Here is a 22,819-nt window from a genome sequence, read left to right as displayed (position 1 = left end):
GAAAAAATTATGTGGGCCCAAAGAGTTTAAACAATATTTTTTTTTGACAAGAAACTGTGAATAAATAATGTTTGAGTTTAGGAACTTATAGATATTTTATGGCTGGTTTTAAAATTGATATCTGCCGCAAAACTCTGATATTTAATTTGGTTCCCCACTAACTACAAATTGAGGTAATTAACATATTATAAGAAATCGATTAGCAGTATTAATTTTCTTAATTTATTGAATGAACAATTAAAATGCGCTATTTTAAATCATTACAAGGTTTAAGATATTTGCATTGCCTTATGTGAATTTATCAACTATCATACGTTTAGTAATCAAAATGGTAAAGATTTGCTCGTATATTTATCAAAATCAAAGAGAATTATGTTGAAGGTAGGAAATAATATTTTAGTATTGGCATGAAATATATGCGAGATTATATATTTTTGTTAGTATATAAGTGAATCCAATATTTTCATAACCGGACCGGTGATCGAACCGGTTTACTTAAAAAAATGATCCAACCGATCGAACCGTTTTAACCGGACGGTCGAACCGAAAAACCGTTTATATAATTTAATATAATAAATAATATATTTTGGAATTTTAAAAACTAAAAAATTATATAAATGGACATAAAATATATATTTAACATAGTTTAAAAGCTAAATAAATATGTAAATATATTTAAAATATCAATTATAGTTATAAATTATTTAAATAATAAATAATTTATTTTAAAAAAACCAATAATTATTAAAAAAAATTAAATGAAGTAGAAATTTCAAATAATAATGTATTTATATATAAAAATATTAAATCTAAGGTTTAAAAATAAAAAAATTTAAATTTTCAAAATAAAAAAATAAAAAAAATTCGAAAAAACGGTTCAACCGGTTTAACCGGTTCAATCGGTTTTTCGATTCTTGGCCGGTCCAACTAACAAAAATATCTTTAGATATTATAAAACAATTAGATTTTCCAATAAAAATTTCTTATGCTATCGTCATTTTTCTCGGTCGTAAAATAAGTTAATTTTTCAAAAAAACAAAATTATGCGGCCTATTTTCAAGTGATACATAATTAGGTGGTGGTTGTTAATAACTTCATTATATAATAGTTACTATAATTGATGTTTTTTGATTTCAATTTTTTTGGTGACGTGGGAACCCGCAGCCGCTATCTTCGGTGTGCACTGGTAAATTCTTCGACTAACGCAATAGTCTGCAAACTATGTTAGCCAGGTAAACCACACTAAGCAAGTCCTGTGTGACAGGCTAGTTCAAGAAGGTATTGGTATGAGGAATCGAACTCCTAACTAGTTCAAGAAGGTATTGGTATGAGGAATCGAACCCCTAACCTTTGACCAAAAATTTACATACTTTACCAACTTAAACACACTTTTAACGGCCTTATTTCATTTTTCTTTGCATGCAGCAGTGTCCACTTAGTTTTACCAACAAGACAAAGTCTTTTATTTAAACATCAATTCATATCAATGAACAAAAAGTTCCCTTCTCTTCCAAAGAATGAAATAATAATCATGTGCTCCTAAATTTATACAATCTATATATATATATGTTAGCTTTACATGTTTTGATTTCATATATTTCAAGAACTAATTCAGAAGAGCTTGCTCGCGAATTCGTCGATGTCTATCCCTTTGCTTGCGGAAGCAGCAGCAAGATCTCTGAGCTGCGACAAGCTTCTTCCCAACTGCAAACACATCTTCGTTTCGAATACTTCTCCGTTCTCCCTTCTCTCCAAATCATCTTCCCTCAGATTCGATTCAATCGATTCTTCCATCAGCTTGAAGAATCCCGCATTGCTCCTGTACATTTCGAACACCATTCCCACCTGCCCCCCATGTTCGAATGCGTTCACTACACTCGCCAACGCGCCGCCTACGACTCCCAGCATCACTGCCCAACCGCCGTGGGCAGGGGAGCCCACGAAGGCGGAACCCACGGCCGCTAAGCCCGTCAGCACCGGGGCCGTGACGGCGAGAATTTTGTTGAGTTTTACTGCTTTGGTGGCCAATTTCAAGTAGTCTTCTCTGTCTTTTATTCTCATCACCTTCACTATCTCTCTCATTTCCTCCTCTAATTTCCCGTTCCAGCCGTTGAAATCTTTGTTCCCGACTGGCCCTTTCGGCTGTCTCCGCCGCTGCTCCGTCGGCCACCAGACTGCGGGCTCCACCGTCTCCGGGAACTTTTCCAGCATTACGTTAAGGAGAGGGAGCGGGTATGCTTTATCCAGAGCCAACACTTTTTCCATCAATTCTTTCACATCAACTGCCGTAGGATTCTCTATGCAAATCATCGTCTGGATTTGATTCTGAAGCTGCTTGAACAGCCTGGCGGCGTTCCTCTGTTCTTCCGCCAGCTGAGACGGCTGAATTTTATTCACGATCGACAGCATCCCAGTGGCGGCCAGGTACATTGAAGTCGAAGAGAATTTCAGAGCAGCAACCGGAGCTCCGGCGCTCATGGAGGCAATTCCGGCCATCGTTGCGGCGGCCAGAATGATGGCATTGATTGAATTCAAAAGAAGACTGTTCCAATGGGTCCTTTGATCTCCGATATTGTTGTGCATTTCAACTCTATCTGCAACTGCGTCCAAGATAGCGCGAATCTTCGACATCACCAAAGGATCCGCGCCATTATTATTCTCAAATCTTTTAAATCCAGTGTTGATACTAATGGGACTCAGGCGTTTTTCAATACTGCTTTGGAGTTCGAGTCCATCGAAACCACTTGTTCGGAGCTCGGGAAGAGAAATACTGGTGACCCTTTGCGGGATGTTAATGGCTGCCCTGGTAACTCTGTTTTGTGGGAAAGAAGAAGAAGAAGAAGACATGGATGGCTTCAATAAGCTCGAAGATTTCAAGGTTTCCATTTTCTTTTTTGCTGCTAGATTTCTGTTAAATCTATAGCTTTTGTTTTTGGTTTGTCAAGTGTTTTCAGGAATTGTATGTAAGAGTGCGCTGAGACTTTGAGTGAGAATATGATATGATGAAATGGGGCGAGAGTATTTATAGGCAAAGGGAAATTTTGACCGTTGACTGATTATGAAAGAATTTTCAACGCCTGATGTTTGAATTGAACCGGTTGATGTTTTCTTTATAAACAGAAATTGGACCGTTTCTTGCATTCAATTTTGTTGTGAAACAATTAATTTTTTTATTGTTGAAAAAAAGTGTGAACCTCAACTAATTTTGCGTTGATTTATTGTCTTAAAAATCTTGTAGCCGCATAACGTTAGTCAAATTCTCGTGCCCATGCACATAATATATTGAATATTGTTTTGTATTTGATATTTCATAATAATATTACACTCGATGTCTCAAATTTATTATAACAAAAAAGTTCAACATATAAGCTTATTTTTATTCTAATTTAATATATATATATATATATATATATATATATATATAAGTTTTTATTACTTTATCCATTTCCCGTATTTATAAATAATAAAATACATTATCAAAAATATATGCATATCATTTGTTCATAATATATATTGTTTACATAAAATGAAAAATTTCTTTCTCAAAAACGAAGAAAAGAAAGACATGTAATTGTTTTTTTTCCCCTGATTTTGAAGGAAAATTATCTATTTAATACAAAAATTTGAGTAAATATATTTTCTTTAAATTTAAATGTTATCCTTTTAGTTTTTAATAATTAATAATAATTCCCACAACTCGCTTTCCCAGTCCATATATCATCACGAGTTCGACAGTACCCCTCTATTATATATATATATATATATAGTTCTTTTATGGTGCCCAACACTATATGCCCACTTAATGCCCACCATGTACAAGTCAACTCATCTATTGTACCGGTTAACTCATCTATTTTACATGATGGGCATGAAGTGGGCATATAGTATTGGACACCATAAAAAAACTCTATATATATATATATATTGAAATTGATTTTGGGTTAAACTGACTTTCAACTTGAAGAAAACTTCAAATATGTTTAGAAAATTATGAAGACTAGTCAAATCAAACCAGGGCAAATAAATCTCGGATAACATGTCTTGACCATTTTCTTGACATTTACACATATACTTATTGAATATAAATTATAAACCATAAATTTTCAATATAGACAAGTTGCATGCAACTTGTCATGGGATCTGAGTTAATTAATTAGTTCTTTCACACAAAGCAATCAAGTTACATTATTTAACGCTAAAAAATATGTTATTCAATACATGGAAAATATATTGTGAACTCTAATTTTAATTTTTAATGAAATATCAATAGATCTCCACTAATATATAATGATGAAATAGAATTAAGGTCGAGACGTGCAAATAATTTGAAAGTAATTAGTAAAAAAAAACATTTAATTTGTCCATCTATTAGAATTGGGCAGGCGGGCTTCTCAATTGGAGTAAATTTTTTTTAAAAAAAATTATGTGAGTTAAGAATTAAGACACACACACACACACACACACACACACACACACACACACACACACACACACACACATATATATATAAATAACTGGTAAATTAATGAAAAATAGGGGTTGTCATCGTAATAAGGAATTGATCATATCAATAATCAACCTACTCACATTCTAATAAAAGAAAGGGATAATGCCTATTATGATTTAAATATCGAACAAAAATAATAATTATATGCCCACTAAAAATATATAAAGTAAAATTTACATATATACAGGGGAAATTGATGTAAATGAGAATTAATATATTAATATCTGTCATTTTCCATTACATGAAGCCTAATTTCATTGGCACATGTAAAATATAATTTATGCGAGCCATTTCAGTTCAAAAATCTAAATATTCATCTATTAAATTTTTTTTAGAAGGATTAGCAATGGTGCAATATTAGAAATTTTTCATTAGAAAATTAAATGAGTAACTGACAATTTTTCATTACGAGTAGCTCAATATAATTAGTACTAGCAAACGTGGCACATACGTTGTGTGTGTAATAAAATATTTTCGGTTAAGATCACTTTTTTATTTTTATGTTTCTGATTTTTTATTTTTTTTTTTACTTTTGAACACACATTATTGGAAAAAAAAACATACAAAAAATAAAAATTAGAAACTAAACGAAAAATATAATGAAAATTGAAAAAATCATGAGGATAATTGGAGTTAGTGTCCAATGGGATGTAGGTTTTTTTAAAAAAAAAACATTGAAGATATAGTAGACATCGGGCTCTCGGCAAGAGTTAAGAATAATGACTAATTAATGATTTAAAATTTAATTATAAATTATAAAATAAAAAAATGATTGACTATTTTCATAAATAGATAATCAAGAGTATATTTGAAAACTTATTAAAAATACAAAAATAGTTTTTTTACGGGGTCTGTTATTATATAGTAAAAATATGTATGTTGATTTATGGATAATCCTAAAATATAGCTTGTCAGCTCAAATGTAGACAAAACACCTAAAAAGTTTTAAAAATTTAGACGACGAACGAGTCATGCCCACGGGCCTGGTTGATCAAGAAGAACTCTTAGGCAGTGTTTGGTAGTACAAGGGATTAGGTAGGTTTGTGTGTGAATTTCATTATAATCCATTGTTTGGTAGGATTTTAATTAAAACTACCTAATCTCTTATAGAAAGGTTAAATAAACTCTTCCACCACCCTAGTATAAATTATCTTTGTTTTTATCATATCCATCAATTACCCTAATACCCTTTTCCCTCCACCCTAAATATATTTTCCTACGTATACGGTATATCTATCGGAAATAATGAAATGGGGCTTTGGGAATTATACTTTTCCATTGGATTCTTGAACAGTTTTCCAAGCTACGAGCAACTTCACGTGACTTTAAACAAATAGGTATTTTCAAAATATAAATTTTAATTTAATTATTAAAGGGTATTAATTTAATTATTAAAAAATATAGGTATTAATTTAAGGTAAACAAATATGTATTTTCAACACATAACTTTCCACTGAATTCTTGAACTAAAAAAATAGGTATTAATTTAATTATATAAAAAATATAAAAGGGTATTTTTGGTACATAACTTTTAAACTCTCGCTTAATCTTATTCTTAAAAATTAAACCAAACATAATAGTATTTTCAACACAAGTTATCAATCCTTATTTATCTTATTTTTTATCATTCATTTAATAATAATTCTATAATTCTATCAATAGAACTAGTTTAAAGATATTATCAATGTGTTTGTATTCGTAATCTCAAATCAAAAGAAAGCCCTTCTTCAATTTGCGATCGATTCATCCAATAATTTACCCAAAAAATTCTCTAAGGCCATCTCCAACACATATCCTCTAAATTTCATCCACTATCCTCTAAAATAGAGATATGTGATCTCTATTTTCAAAAAACTTCTCCAACCCATATCCTCTAAATATTACCAAATACTTTATTTTTTTATTTTAAAACATATACATATAGTAAAATAATAACATAATATATTTTTCAACTGTATTAATTCGATATGATTAAAATAAAAATCGTGTAATATATTAATAATGATGTATTATAATGTTAAACATATTAAAAATGAAAATTTACACGACTCGTTTTTTTTAATAACCTTGTTCATTATTTTCATTTAATGTTATTTAAAAATAATAAAATTACAATTAATTTATTAAAAAATTAAAAAAAAATCAAATAAATTTTAACTAAACTAAAAAAAATGAAACACTGAAATTAATTTTAAAAAATTTTAAACTAAAATGGATCAAATTAAAAATGGGAGAACAATCAAATTAATAAAAATTGGACCAATTAACCCACTAATATTTAATATAAAAACTGAAAATAATATAAAATAATTTGAAACAGGAACCAAAAAATAAATTAATTTGTCATCCTCCAAAACCATACTCCATTTGAATTAGGGGTGGAATCGAGTCGGGACCCGTCCCATAACCCTCTTACCCGATTCCCGTCCCGATAGAAATTGAGATATTTTTTTTCTCCCGATCCCGCACCCGAGAAGTGTCGGGATCCCGTCGGATCGGGAGAGGGTAATCCCGAATAATATTTTTTTTAAAAAAAAATTCTATGAAAATATTTTTTTAAAAAAAATTATGAAAAAATCAAACAATTTTTTAATACATTACAAATAAATTAAAATTTCTTTATATATAACCATTAAAAAACTAAAACATTTTTTTAGTAAATTACAAATAAACTAAAACAACTACTTAATTAATAAAAAAACATATAATTATTCATAATAATAAAAAAACAAAATAAAAATTTATAACTCAATGTTAATATTAAAAAATATAAATATAAAAAAATTATATGGTATATAATTATAAAAACATTAATATTAAAACATAAAATTTCTTTAAAAAATTATTTTTTTAATTAAAAAATATTATTAAAAAATATTATTTTTATATTCAGATCGGGTCGGGAATCCCGTCGGGAAGAGTAGCATATCTCGATCCCGATCCCGATCCCGAAATTAATCGGGTATAGAAACTTTCGGGTCGGAAAAATTTTGGAATGAGATCGGATTGAGAATCGAGACGGTCGAGATTTATATAAAATTTGTCACCCCTAATTTGAATAGTGATCCTCCAAATATGGAGGATCACTGTAGCATCCTCCAAAATAGAGGATGCAAATAGAGTACGTACGGTTGGAGGCCAAACCATCCTCCAAAATGGAGGATGGTTGGAGATGCTTTTGAGAAATCCCGTTATTTTATTTTGTGAATATGGAAAATATTCGTATAAATTATGGATATTTTGTTGATTTCGTCTCGGGATATAGATTGATGTTGTCTCACGTTGAAGCTGCTGGATTGAAACCTTTGTTGACAGCTGGTAAATATGTTTATAAAGAGTCATTGGTTGAATTCTTCAGAATTGCAAATATCGAAGGAGATTTGATAGTATCTTGTGTTAAAGGTTCGTCAATTTCTGTAAGTGAAGTTACTTTTAAGGAAATTTTTAATCTTTTTTTAGGTGAGAATACATTTTGGTTTCCAAGTATATTGGATAACATTTTAATGGCTTTGGGTGAACGTAGTAAGATATTTTCATCTTACAATGGATTAATTTGTTGCAAAAGGCAAGGCAAGATTCGCTGTTATTGATAAATCCCATATTAGAAGGTGAGATTGAAATTCTTTTTCAATGTCCAAACGTATTTGGCGAAATGCAAAGGATTGCAATAATTTTGGATTTGGATGATATCTTCTTTGAAAGAGATTACTTATTGACCTTTATTGTCGACAAAGGTATATGAGGTTGAGTTCAACCTAGCACATGAGTATTAGTCAATGATAGATCTATTGTCTCATGATTTGTCACGTCAACAATATATAATTAATTATGTCTATGTGTAAAAATACGAGTCATTGGATACATAATTTGAGTATTACCCCATGTGCTAGGATCTCATTAACCGGTATATGGACTTCGATATTTGAAAGAAAAATGTTCTCTTTCAAATATAACATGTGGAAAACTCTAGGGGATGTTGAGTTCGGTGAAAGAAGTATGTTTCTTGAATATTCAATCGAAGTCAAGGATCAAGTTTATTTTATTGTGACAATGAGATATATATTGCCAAAAAAAACTCCTTTCTATTGGCCTTACATAGTTGTTTTTGATATAAAAGAGAATATGTCAAAATTTATTCCGATTCCAAAACAAATCAAGAAAAGGCATTATATTTGCGAAGTATGCTATTTTCAAATGGATAGACAAAGAGACTAATTTGGAGAGCATTTGTTTTACAAAATTCCATGCACATAAGTTTTCAATTTGGGTCATGTGCCAAGTTGGAAAGACAAGTATAGTTATGTGGAAGCGCATATTGCACAAGAGACTTAAAGAAATGGGTGTGAACAAAGCAGAGAACAAAGTTGTGACAGAATTTTTTTGTTTTAAACAGGGGTGAGATCGGGTCGGGAGAGGGTAATCTCGAACAATATTTTTTAAAAAATATTTCTATGAATTTTTTTTAAAAAAAAAATTATGAAGAAACTCAAAGAATTTCTTAGTGCATTACAAATAAATTAAATTTTTTTTGTATATAACCATTAAAAATTAAAACATCTTCTTAATACATTACAAATAAACTAAAACAACTACTTGATTAATACAATAAACACATATAATTATTCATAATAATAAAAAAACAAAATAAAAATTTATAACTCACTGTTAATATTTAAAAATATAAATATAAAAATTAAAAAATAATTATATGGTAGATAATTATAAAACATTAATATTAAAACAAAAAAATTATAAAAAAACATTCAATTTTTTTAATTAAAAAATATTATTAAAATATTCGGGTCGGGTCGGAAATCCCGTCGGGTAGAGCCCCCTATCCCGATCCCAAAATTAATCGGGTCGGGATATCGGAAAAAGTTCGGGACGAGAAAAATTCGAGACGTGAACGGATTGAGAATCGGAAAAAGGTCGGAAATTTTTAGAATTTTGTCAACCCTAATTTTAAGAGGTCAAATCCTATTGTTTACTACAAGAAGATCTATTTACGAATTCGATCTATCAAACGCTCAAGATGGAAATGTATCAAAACGGGGACGACATTATTTTGGATATGCAAATATAAGATTCTACCCCAATAACTTTACTTTCCGAAGCATCAACTAAAAAATATGTTTAGCTTTATTATGTAATATTCTATAGTTTATGTCTGATAGAAATCGTATTGTAATTGTAGGTTAAAATAAAGAGTCAGTATTGTCTGCGATGTCACAACATCAACGACAACACAGTGCAGCGAAAAATAAACAAAAATAAATAACACAAGAAATTAATTTTGCACGAGTATAAAAACTCGTGCGGGTGCCTTAGGGCTAAATATCACTAGTAAACGTAAGATCTGTCTTACAAAGTAATCCTAGTGATTTTACGAAAAATCATTAAATCCTAAATTTCTCAATAAGTTGAGAAATCAAACTTGCATCCTAAATAATCAGAATATAAAACAAATCAGATGCAACTCCCGTAGCCTAAATTGAAGAGACAGAAAAGATCTTCGATCAACACAGTTCCCACAGTGTTGTCTTTGATGTCTTCAACACGAACGGCAGCACGGGAACAAGCAACAACGATGGTTGCAAAACTTCTTCAGAATCTTCGAATTCTTCTATGTGATTTTATTTGAAAACTCTTCTGAATTCTCCTATGAAGTGTACGTTTGTTTGTGCTCAGAAATCCTTTACTTATAGATGAGAGTCCAAGTAGAGAAAGGATTCCTTGTAGAGTCCTACATAAATAAGGAAATAAGACTTTGTTAGGAATAAGACTCTTTTAAATATAATTGATAATATCTTGATAATATATGATAATCAATAATACACAATATTTTCTTATCCAAATATTAATTAATCTAGACAAATATCTATCTCAATATTTTCGATAATAGCACATAAATATTCAACTTATCATATCATATCTTGATAATATTTTATAAACATAAATCCCTTAATTTTCTAATCAAGATATAATATTCATTTTAGTTAAATATCTATCCTAGTCAATCTCGAGATCATAGAATATTTAACCATCTCAAATCAAATCTATTGTCTAGAAGGCGAAATTCAATATTATAATTAACACGCTTAAGAAAAAGATTTTCAATGAATTAAAATTCCCTTCAATCTCTCCCTTTTTGTCTTTCTGGACAAAACCAGCACAAACAATTATAAACATAAACTCCCCCTGAGTTTAAAACACTTCTCCTCCTGAATTTTAAGTCTCCCCCTGAAGGTGTTGTCCCTTGTGTTGGAAACACCAAGGATAACATCAACTTTAACACTTAAGGATTTTATAGTTCATATATCAGAGCATAAGTGGGGTAGAAGTAGTTAATCTAGTTAAAGCATATCAGAGCAATTAGGGCACATAACTAGAGCAAAACAAAAACAGATATAAATAGAAAATTAAAGCTAAGATGAGATAAGGAAAAAATATGGGGTGACACCAATCAATCCAAAATTGATCAATATCAGATCCCTCCTGATCTTCATTGTCCTCATCCTCATCGTCCTTAGTCCCAGATGGACCAGCCTCATCTTGTGCATTCTCTCCCCCTTTTTGGCCAAAAATGCCAAATCTTGTACGACAGACAGCTAACAAGACTCCATAAAGATCCAAGTCCTCCAGGGCTTGGGCAGTATCCTTCGCAACATGAGCCATGAGAGCCTGAATGATAGTGAGAGAGAAATCCAGAGTGGATTGTTGAGGCACAGTTTCTTCAGGTTCTTCAATGTTGTCTCCCGTGTTGACAACACCGGGAACAACATCAGCACCAGTAACAACAACAGTAGATTCAGACCAAGGAAGGTCAAAGTTTCTCTTCCCTCTTATTAAAGCAGCTACAGCCTGCAGATCTTCAGTCAGTTCAAAGACCTTCACCAAAATCGCAAAGCAAACCTTAAAACTCCAAAATTCCATAGATCAAAGATGTAAAAGCCATCTTGATGGATTTTAATCTTCCATCTGCAAACTGGAGTATAGTCTTGAATACGAGCTTTGCTAAAAAAGGAAAGTGCTCTCAGTCTCTATAGCAAATGACACAAACTCTTGTGGTCGAGTCACCACAGTGGAGCTTGTAGAAAGCATCCAATTGCGTAAGATAGAGTAAAAGAATGTGACCTGTGCAACAAAGAGTTGTCCAGGAAACTTTTGAGCAAACCACCGATGAGTAAGCAGTAGCTTCATGAATATTAGGGTGGTTCCCTTCTTCAACATCCGGTGTGTCATAAAGAGTATTGATTATGGCGGGGTTAACTCAAAAATATTTTTTCTCACAAAAATTCCAGCACTGGTTTCCTACTGTAGAGCACCACTGGAGTAAACTATAAAATAGCTTTTGGGCCTTTCAAAAATTCAACCAAATTGATCCTTCCATAGGCATCCACATCGATATTCTTCTCATCAATCAGCATCGATTCACATACAAGTGCCACACAACAGTATCTTCTCCATAGTAGAACTTGTGGAAAAATACAGTAGTCAAGTAAAACTCAGCAGCATCCGTGTTGTCTGTGATGTTGGCAACACCATCAGCAACACCAGCATCAACATCATCTTCCTCGAAAAACTAGATTCCTCACTAGCTTAAGCATCAGACTCATCTTATATACGGGGGAATTATAAGATACATTGGGCCTGATTGCAGCAAATTATTCCAGCATCTATCTATCAAGCTCATCATCGGAAGGTTGAGCAAAAACAACAATAGAAATATCAACCTTCCCTTGCTTTACAATGTCCAGAACTTAAGTCAATGAAGCTTCATCATCACCATAAAAGACAATTTCCTCAGTAGCAATAGGAGGAACAAAAACATCAAATTCAATCATCGATCGATACTCGGTCAATAAGGCTTCATAGTATATACTGTCTTCCTTCTCCCGACTTATTTTCTTCACTGCATGATCCATCAAAGATTGTACAGCAGCATTAGTGATATGCAGAAAATCAGTTGTGGGAGCAGTGTTGCGCGCAGTGTTGGCAACACGAGGCACAACATCAAATTCAGACCAAGTAGTTCTATTTTTCCTTTCAGCAAAATATGAGCAACATTCAATTCTTCACCAACCAGAGACACAGACTCATCAATGTCTCGGATAAAGCCATATAATTCAAGAATCCCAAAGATGAGGGATGGAAAAGGCAAATTTGTGGACTTTATCAACCTCTATCGACAAATTGGAATATGAACTTAAATATCAACTTCACCAAACTTGAAAGGACATCAAGTTCCAACTGCAAAAAGTACCACTCCTTGTACTTGGTTACCACAGTAGATTTGGTTGAAGAAATCTTCATCACTCTTTTACAATGTATAGATCATTGCAAATGCCAATATATGTTGTAATAAGATTGTAAATGATGCACGAGTCTAACAGAATCCGTATAGGTGTTTTAGCTTAAAAATATTAAGTTGGGAATCCAATGCACTCTAATTGGTTTGAATAAACTAGTTATTGGTACACAAGTTAATCAAAATCCGTATAGGTGTTTTAGCGTAATATTATCAAGTAGGGACTCCAATGGACTCTAATTGATTAGATTACGACAATATGGTGTCTTCATCACTCTTTTACAATGTATAGATAATTGCAAATGCCAATATATGTTGTAATAAGCATGTAAATGATGCACGAGTCTAACAGAATCCGTATAGGTGTTTTAGCTTAAGAATATTAAGTTGGAAATCCAATGCACTCTAATTGGTTTGAATAAGGTAGTTATTGGTCCACAAGTCAATCAAAATCCGTATAAGTGTTTTAGCATAATATTATCAAGTAGGGACTCCAATGGACTCTAATTGATTAGATTAAGACAATATGGTGTCTTCATCACTCTTTTACAATGTATAGATCATTGCAAATGCCAATATATGTTGTAACAAGCTTGTAAATGATGCACGAGTCTAACAGAATCCGTATAGGTGTTTTAGCTTAAGAATATTAAGTTGGGAATCCAATGCACTCTAATGGGTTTGAATAAGCTAGTTATTGGTCCACAAGTCAATCAAAATCCGTATAGGTTTTTTAGTGTAATATTATCAAGTAGGGACTCCAATGGACTCTAATTGATTAGATTAAGACAATATGGTGTCTTTATCACTCTTTTACAATGTATAGATCATTGCAAATGCCAATATATGTTGTAATAAGCTTGTAAATGATGCACGAGTCTAACAGAATCCGTATAGGTGTTTTATCTTAAGAATATTAAGTTGGAAATCCAATGCACTCTAATTGGTTTGAATAAGGTAGTTATTGGTCCACAAGTCAATCAAAATCCGTATAGGTGTTTTAGCTTAATATTGTCAAGTAGGGACTCCAATGGACTCTAATTGATTAGATTAAGACAATATGGTGTCTTCATCACTCTTTTACAATGTATAGATCATTGCAAATGCCAATATATGTTGTAATAAGCTTATAAATGATGCACGAGTCTAACATAATCCGTATAGGTGTTTTAGCTTAAGAATATTAAGTTGGGAATCCAATGCACTCTAATTGGTTTGAATAAGCTAGTTATTGGTACACAAGTTAATCAAAATCCGTATAGGTGTTTTAGCGTAATATTATCAAGTAGGGACTCCAATGGACTCTAATTGATTAGATTAAGACAATACGGTGTCTTCATCACTTTTTTACAATGCATAGATCATTGCAAATGCCAATATATGTTGTAATAAGCTTGTAAATGATGCACAAGTTTAACAGAATCCGTATAGGTGCTTTAGCTTAAGAATATTAAGTTGGAAATCCAATGCACTCTAATTAGTTTGAATAAGGTAGTTATTGGTCCACAAGTCAATCAAAATCCGTATAGGTGTTTTAGCGTAATATTATCAAGTAGGGACTCCAATGGACTCTAATTGATTAGATTAAGACAATATGGTGTCTTCATCACTATTTTACAATGTATAGATCATTGCAAATGCCAATATATATTGTAATAAGCTTGTAAATGATGCACGAGTCTAACAGAATCCGTATAGGTGTTTTAGCTTAAGAATATTAAGTTGGGAATCCAATGCACTCTAATGGGTTTGAATAAGCTAGTTATTGGTCCACAAGTCAATCAAAATCCTTATAGGTGTTTTAGTGTAATATTATCAAGTAGGGACTCCAATGAACTCTAATTGATTAGATTAAGACAATATGGTGTCTTCATCACTCTTTTACAATGTATAGATCATTGCAAATGCCAATATATGTTGTACTAAGTTTGTAAATGATGCACGAGTCTAACAGAATCCGTATAGGTATTTTAGCTTAAGAATATTAAGTTGAGAATCCAATGCACTCTAATTGGTTTGAATAAACTAGTTATTGGTCCACAAGTCAATCAAAATCCGTATAAGTATTTTAGCGTAATATTATCAAGTAGGGACTCCAATGGACTCTAATTGATTAGATTAAGATAATATGGTGTCTTCATCACTCTTTTACAATGTATAGATCATTGCAAATGCCAATATATGTTTTAATAAGCTTGTAAATGATGCACGAGTCTAACAGAATCCGTATAGGTGTTTTAACTTAAGAATATTAAGTTGGGAATCCAATGCACTCTATTTGGTTTGAATAAGCTAATTATTGGTCCACAAGTCAATCAAAATCCGTATAGGTTGTTTAGCGTAATATTATCAAGTAGGGACTCCAATGGACTCTAATTGATTAGATTAAGACAATATGATGTCTTTATCACTCTTTTACAATGTATAGATCATTAAAAATGCCAATATATGTTGTAATAAGCTTGTAAATGATGCACGAGTCTAACAGAATCCGTATAGGTATTTTAGCTTAAGAATATTATGTTGGGAATCCAATGCACTCTAATTGGTTTGAATAAGCTAGTTATTGGTCCACAAGTCAATCAAAATCTATATAGGTGTTTTAACGTAATATTATCAAGTAGGGACTACAATGGACTCTATTTGATTAGATTAAGACAATATGGTGTCTTCATCACTCTTTTACAATGTATAGATCATTGCAAATGCCAATATATATTATAATAAGCTTTTAAATGATGCACGAGTCTAACAGAATCCGTATAGGTGTTTTAGCTTAAGAATATTAAGTTGGAAATTCAATGCACTCTAATTGGTTTGAATAAGCTAGTTATTGGTCCACAAGTCATTCAAAATCCGTATAGGTGTTTTAGCGTAATATTATAAAGTAGGGACTCCAATGAACTCTAATTGATTAGATTAAAATAATATGGTGTCTTCATCACTCTTTTACAATGTATAGATCATTGCAAATGCCAATATATGTTGTAATAAACTTGTAAATGATGCACGAGTCTAACAGAATCCGTATATGTGTTATAGCTTAAGAATATTAAGTTGGGAATCCAATGCACTCTAATTGGTTTGAATAAGCTAGTTATTGGTACACAAGTTAATCAAAATCCGTATAGGTCTTTTAGCGTAATATTATCAAGTAGGGACTCCAATGGACTCTAATTGATTAGATTAAGACAATATGGTATCTTCATCACTCTTTTACAATGTATAGATCATTGCAAATGCCAATATATGTTGTAATAAGCTTGTAAATGATGCACGAGTCTAACAGAATCCGTATAGGTGTTTTAGCTTAAGTATATTAAGTTGGGAATCCTATGCACTCTAATTGGTTTGAATAAGCTAATTATTGGTCCACAAGTCAATCAAAATCCGTATAGGTGTCTTAGCGTAATATTATCAAGTAGAGACTTTAATGGACTCTAATTGATTAGATTAAGACAATATGGTGTCTTTATCACTCTTTTACAATGTATAGATGATTGAAAATGCCAATATATGTTGTAATAAGCTTGTAAATGATGCACGAGTCTAACAGAATCCGTATAGGTGTTTTAGCTTAAGAATATTAAGTTGTGAATCCAATGCACTCTAATTGGTTTGAATAAGCTAGTTATTGGTCCACAAGTTAATCAAAATCCGTATAGGTGTTTTAGCGTAATAATATCAAGTAGGGACTCCAATGGACTCTAATTGATTAGATTAAGACAATATGGTGTCTTCATCACTCTTTTACAATGTATAGATCATTGCAAATGCCAATATATGTTGTAATAAGCTTGTAAATGATGCACGAGTCTAAGAGAATCCGTATAGGTGTTTTAGCTTAAGAATATTAAGTTGGGAATCCAATGCACTCTAATTGGTTTGAATAAGCTCGTTATTGTTACACATGTTAATCAAAATCCTTATAGGTCTTTTAGCGTAATATTTTCAAGTAGGGACTCCAATGGACTCTAATTGATTGGATTAAGACAATATGGTGTCTTCATCACTCTTTACAATGTACAGATCATTGCAAATGCCAATATATGTTGTAATAAGCTTGTAAATGATGCACGAGTCTAACAGAATCCGTATAGGTGTTTAATCTTAAGAATATTAAGTTGGGAATCCAATGCACTCTAATTGGTTTGAATAAGGTAGTTATTGGTCCACAAGTCAATAAAAATCCGTATAGGTGTTTTAGCGTAATATTATCAAGTAGGGACTCCAATGGACTCTAATTGATTAGATTAAGACAATATGGTGTCTTCATCACTCTTTTACAATGTATAGATCATTGCAAATGCCAATATATGTTGTAATAAGCTTGTAAATGATGCACGAGTCTAACCGATTCCGTATAGGTGTTTTAGCTTAAGATTATTAAGTTGTGAATCCAATGCTCTCTAATTGGTTTGAATAAACTAGTTATTGGTACACAAGTTAATCAAAATCCGTATAGGTGTTTTAGCGTAATATTATCAAGTAGGGACTCCAATGGACTCTAATTGATTAGATTAAGACAATATGGTGTCTTCATCACTCTTTTACAATGTATAGATCATTGCAAATGCCAATATATATTGTAATAAGCTTGTAAATGATGCACGAGTCTAACAGAATCCGTATAGGTGTTTTAGCTTAAGAATATTAAGTTGGGAATCGAATGCACTCTAATGGGTTTGAATAAGCTAGTTATTGGTCCACAAGTCAATCAAAATCCGTATAGGTGTTTTAGTGTAATATTATCAAGTAGGGACTCCAATGAACTCTAATTGATTAGATTAAGACAATATGGTGTCTTCATCACTTTTTTACAATGTATAGATCATTGCAAATGCCAATATATGTTGTAATAAGCTTGTAAATGATGCACGAGTCTAACAGAATCCGTATAGGTGTTTTAGCTTAAGAATATTAAGTTGGAAATCCAATGCACTCTAATTGGTTTGAATAAACTAGTTATTGGTCCACAAGTCAATCAAAATCTTTATAAGTGTTTTAGCGTAATATTATCAAGTAGGGACTCCAATGGACTCTAAATGATTAGATTAAGACAATATGGTGTCTTCATCACTCTTTTACAATGTATAGATCATTGCAAATGCCAATATATGTTGTAATAAGCTTGTAAATGATGCACGAGTCTAACAGAATCCGTATAGGTGTTTTAGCTTAAGTATATTAAGTTGGGAATCCTATGCACTCTAATTGGTTTGAATAAGCTAATTATTGGTCCACAAGTCAATCAAAATCCGTATAGGTGTTTTAGCGTAATATTATCAAGTAGAGACTTTAATGGACTCTAATTGATTAGATTAAGACAATATGGTGTCTTTATCACTCTTTTACAATGTATAGATGATTGAAAATGCCAATATATGTTGTAATAAGCTTGTAAATGATGCACGAGTCTAACAGAATCCGTATAGGTATTTTAGCTTAAGAATATTATGTTGGGAATCCAATGCACTCTAATTGGTTTGAATAAGCTAGTTATTGGTCCACAAGTCAATCAAAATCCGTATAGGTGTTTTAATGTAATATTATCAAGTAGGGACTACAATGGACTCTATTTGATTAGATTAAGACAATATGGTGTCTTCATCACTCTTTTACAATGTATAGATCATTGCAAATGCCAATATATATTTTAATAAGCTTGTAAATGATGCACGAGTCTAACAGAATCCGTATAGGTGTTTTAGCATAAGAATATTGTGTAACACCCGGTATTTTAAATACGTGAATTCGCATGCATAATTAGGAAATTTATTTATTTAAAATTTTTGATTATGGGTTAAATTATTATGTGAATTATTTGTGCATGATTTAAATTATTTTCAAGCATTTAACCCATAATTAGTGATTTTTATGAATTATTGGTATTTTAATTATTTATCGCGTAGACGGGACCGTGGACGGACGGGATGACAACTTTCTATCCAATTTATTTCATGAGCCTTTTAAGAGTCCAAAAATACTATTTTGAGTTTTATTACCTCAAAATTTTTAGTATTTAGTTTTATATAATTTTAGGAGTCCGTTTTTATTCAAATTTAGCCAAAATAGTGACTTTAATTATTTTTAAAATTCCCTTAATTATATATTTCGGGATTTTAATTTTAGTTATCAGATTTTACTTCTTAATTAGTGTTTTTAAGTTATATATTTTATATTTAAAAACGCTTATTAATATTTTAATTATCCTAAAACCTACTTTTAATTAAATTAAAAACCTAAACCTATTCTACCCAACCCTCTCACCCGATCACTCTCACACAGCCGCCACCCCCTCTCCTTCATTTCTTCTTCGACCGATCAGCAGCCTCCAAGAAGACTCCATAGCCCCGGTTCTTGAGGTTTTCAAGTTAAATCATCGCCCCGTCGTCCCGGAATCGTCCCACGCGCCTACTTCTCTTCAATCTACGGTGCAAGGCATGATTTTCCTTCCTTTTTAAACACCATATCAGTATGTATTATGTAGGTGAAGTGTATGCATCGAAACTTTTCTTTATTTTTCAGAAAATGGTTTGACTTTGTTGTTTGCACCATATTCATGTATTTCTTCCATCTATACTCACATTTTTTCATCCATGGTGTGCCCAGCTGCTGGTCGGGGGTCCCTAGGTCGAGAGAGGGTGGTCTGGACTCGAGTGGCTCAAGTGGTTCGAGCCAAAAGAGCCCAGGAAACAAGCTAGGTCGATCGGGTTCCAAGAGTGCACAGGTTTAGGGTTTTGGAGAAGGAGGTTCGGTGATGGGGGTCCAGGCTGCATGGGGCTGGGGGCTGGTGCAGGTTAGGTCCGCCCAGACGTGGGCTACGTCTGGGCGGTGGCGCTTCGGCCAGGGGCGGCCGGAGCTGGCCAGCAGCAGCCAAGGAGTGGCTGCTGCTCACGGCCGCAGCTGAGACGGGAAAAGGGGGCGACGGGTTTAGGGTTAGGGTTGGTTCCGGGTCGGGTCTATGGCCTGGGTTGGGTCAGTAGGGTAGTGGGTCGGGTTAAGTTGGTCCGGGTTCGGGTTAGGTGGGCCGGACTCGAGTCTTTTTAATTTTAAAGTATTTTATGATTTAATTGGTTTTTGGGCCAATTAATTGAAAATAAAACGATTTGGGTTCCATTTAATTATTTGGATTAAATTTAATTATTATTGGGCTTAATTAAATTAATTAAGTGAGTCCACTAATTTTTATGGGCCTTGGGGGCCCATGGAAGTTATTGGGCCAGTCTTTGGGCTTTTGGGCCCATTGGGCCAGAATAGGTCGTTAATTGGGCCAGGAATGTTTTAATGGGCTTTAATTATTTAATTGGGCTTAGAATAATTTTTATTGGGCTTAAGTATGTTAATGGGCCAGTCTCAGTGTTAATGGGCCAGATTTAAGTAAATGGGCTTGAGTGTTAGGGCCAACAGTCAGTACAATCCAGGATAAATTTGCATGTGTCCTGAATATATATTTAATTATTTTTATGCATTGAAGTTATTTTTTTTATATTTATATGTTAGTATGAAATTAAATTAAATATGTATGAAGGACACACATTTTATTTAAGTGCATGCATTCATGAAATAATTTTATGCATGATTTAATGTTTAAGGTTGAGCAAAAGAAAATATTTTATGTTGGAAGTTGAAGTAGTGTGACAATTTGAGGGGGATTCGTCCCCATATGTGAACTATTGAAGGGCAGTTTACTGCCAATTTAAGAGGTGATTCGTCACCGCCACATACGTTGGTTTTCACGCTGATCAGTATTTAATGTATGATTTAAGATTACACTATGGATACAACCATGCGATGTTAGAAAATACTTTGCTCAACAATGTATGTATTATTCATGTTATGATATTTAAGTTAATTTAAGTTATGTGATGTCAATGATATTATTTTAAGCATGCTCATTCATGTATATGGTATGTATTAGTATTAAAGTGATTTAAATTATTTTAAATCCTTATTATGTTAGCATGTTGGGCTTCTAGGCTCACTACACTGGTATTGTGCAGGTGAGTACGTAGAGGACATAGTACCCACCGGAGGCGAGGACATATGAGTGGGCATGCAGTGATCCCCCGCGGCCGTCGTCTGAGTTTTTATGATTATGTTTTTATGGAATATTAAACATGTCGTTCTTTTTATTCATTTTCAGTGGTTGGTACTAGTATATATATTTTTACTGAAATATTTTCAGTGCATGCAAACTTTTATTCAATTGTTTAGAACATCATTTTTTATTTAATGCATGACTCAGACATTTACTTTATTAAACGTTGCATTTTATTTGAGCTATTTTTAAATCTGTTTATTTTTGTGCATATATGTATGGGCATGTATGTACATCTATTTTAATTAATATTTTTTTAAAAAAAAAAAAAATTTTCCGCATTTATTATTAGTAGTAGTTGTTTCAATTGGTATCAGAGACGCGTTCTTGGTGGGGTCATCACTGCTATGCGAGCTCAGAAATCCACGCTACCGGTCTGTAAGTTTTAATTGCTTTTAGTATGATCTAGTAGTATCATGTTTAAGACTTAAGCATTTATGTTAGCAGAAAATTTTTAATTACTTAGTTATGCATGGCGATTTACGTAAAGAAATATGTGGTGGTGCAGAATGCCTCCCAGACCGATGCGCAGACGTGGGGAATCTCCACCTCCACCTCCACCTCCACCTCCACCTTCGCAGAACCCACTTGCAGCATTGGAGCAGGCCAATGCTACTTTGATGGCAGTGGTTATTGCTCTGTTAGAGCAGCAGGCTTCACGTCCCAGAATGTCCCATGAGAAGGACGTAGCTGAGCTGTTCCAGAAGAAGGGTCCGAAGGAGTTCCTTGGTACCACCGATCCATTGGTGGCTGAGGGGTGGATTCGTTCTTTGGAGTCCATCTTTGCATATATGGGGATCACAGATGCGGACAGGGTGAACTGTGCGACGTATATGTTGAGGGGAGACGCAGCTCTTTGGTGGGAGGGTGCTGCCAGGGGAGTACACCTCCCTACACTGTCTTGGGCGGAGTTCAGGCGTGTCTTCTACGCCAAGTATTTCACGGAGGATGTGAGGAGTCGCATGATCCGGGAGTTTATGAGTCTCCGGCAGGGGGACAGGTCAGTGGTTGAGTACGTGAGCCAGTTCGAGAGGGGCTGTCATTTTGTGCCCCTGATTGCAGACAGTCCACCGGAGAAGATGAGGCAGTTTGTGGAGGGACTGAGAGCGGATATCAAGCACGACGTACGTATGATGGACGTCGCTACATATGAGGCGGCAGTTAGTAGAGCACTGAGGTCAGAAGAGGGTAGGAGAGAGATGCAGCGAGCAGCAAGGGAAGAGACAGATTCAGTCGGGGTATCAGCGACCATCTTCGCAGCCTCCTGCGAAGAAGCAGTTTACTGGGCCGGCTAAGGGCCCGAATTCGCAGCAGAAGAGGCCACAGCAGCAGAGGGGCGGGGCCCCTAATGCTATAGGTTTTCCTACTTGCCCGAAGTGTCAGAAGATGCATTCGGGACCTTGTCTGTTGGGAGCAGGAGTTTGTTACCACTGCAGAGAGCCAGGGCATCAGATAGCTAACTGCCCGAGGAAGAAGAACACGGCTGGTAGAGTGTTCGTCATGCAGGAAGAGGAGGCAGACCCAGACACCTCCTTGATCACCGGTATATCTTATCCCTAGTATTTTATGATTTTCCCTTTGGTTAATAATCTCGTTTCTTGCGAAATTGTTGTTATTTGGGTTATCTATCTGCATGTTAGAATAAGAAGCATGTTTTACTTGTGATTAGAATTAAGGGTTAGTAGTGACTCGTTGGGGAAAAGTTTAGTAGTGGTATGAAATTGTTGGGAATTTTCTGCGTGCAGGAAGAATTCTAGTTGGAGGCAATTCCACGTTTGCGTTGCTAGATTCAGGGGCTACGCATTCGTTTATCTCCCTGGAATTTATCAGGCGGATAGGCATCACACCTGAGATTATTGACACTGGGTATGATGTTACTATGCCGTCAGGGCAGATTATTACT

General features: G+C 33.4%; 1 protein-coding gene across 1 annotated transcript; it reads right to left on the bottom strand.

Moving 5' to 3' along the window:
- Window positions 1-1,478: 1,478 nt before the first annotated feature.
- On the bottom strand, window positions 1,479-2,981 carry LOC140870896 (probable F-box protein At4g22030). The gene has a single exon (XM_073273297.1). The coding sequence runs from the start codon at window positions 2,884-2,886 to the stop codon at window positions 1,612-1,614; it is 1,275 nt and encodes a 424-aa protein (XP_073129398.1). The 5' UTR covers window positions 2,887-2,981; the 3' UTR covers window positions 1,479-1,611.
- Between the last annotated feature and the right edge of the window lie 19,838 nt (window positions 2,982-22,819).

The sequence above is a fragment of the Henckelia pumila genome, unplaced genomic scaffold, assembly GCF_033568475.1.
Source record: "Henckelia pumila isolate YLH828 unplaced genomic scaffold, ASM3356847v2 CTG_28:::fragment_4:::debris, whole genome shotgun sequence".
Taxonomy (NCBI): Eukaryota; Viridiplantae; Streptophyta; class Magnoliopsida; order Lamiales; family Gesneriaceae; genus Henckelia; species Henckelia pumila.
The sequence above is the reverse complement of the archived record's forward strand: the minus strand, read 5'-3'. Positions and strand labels throughout refer to the sequence as shown.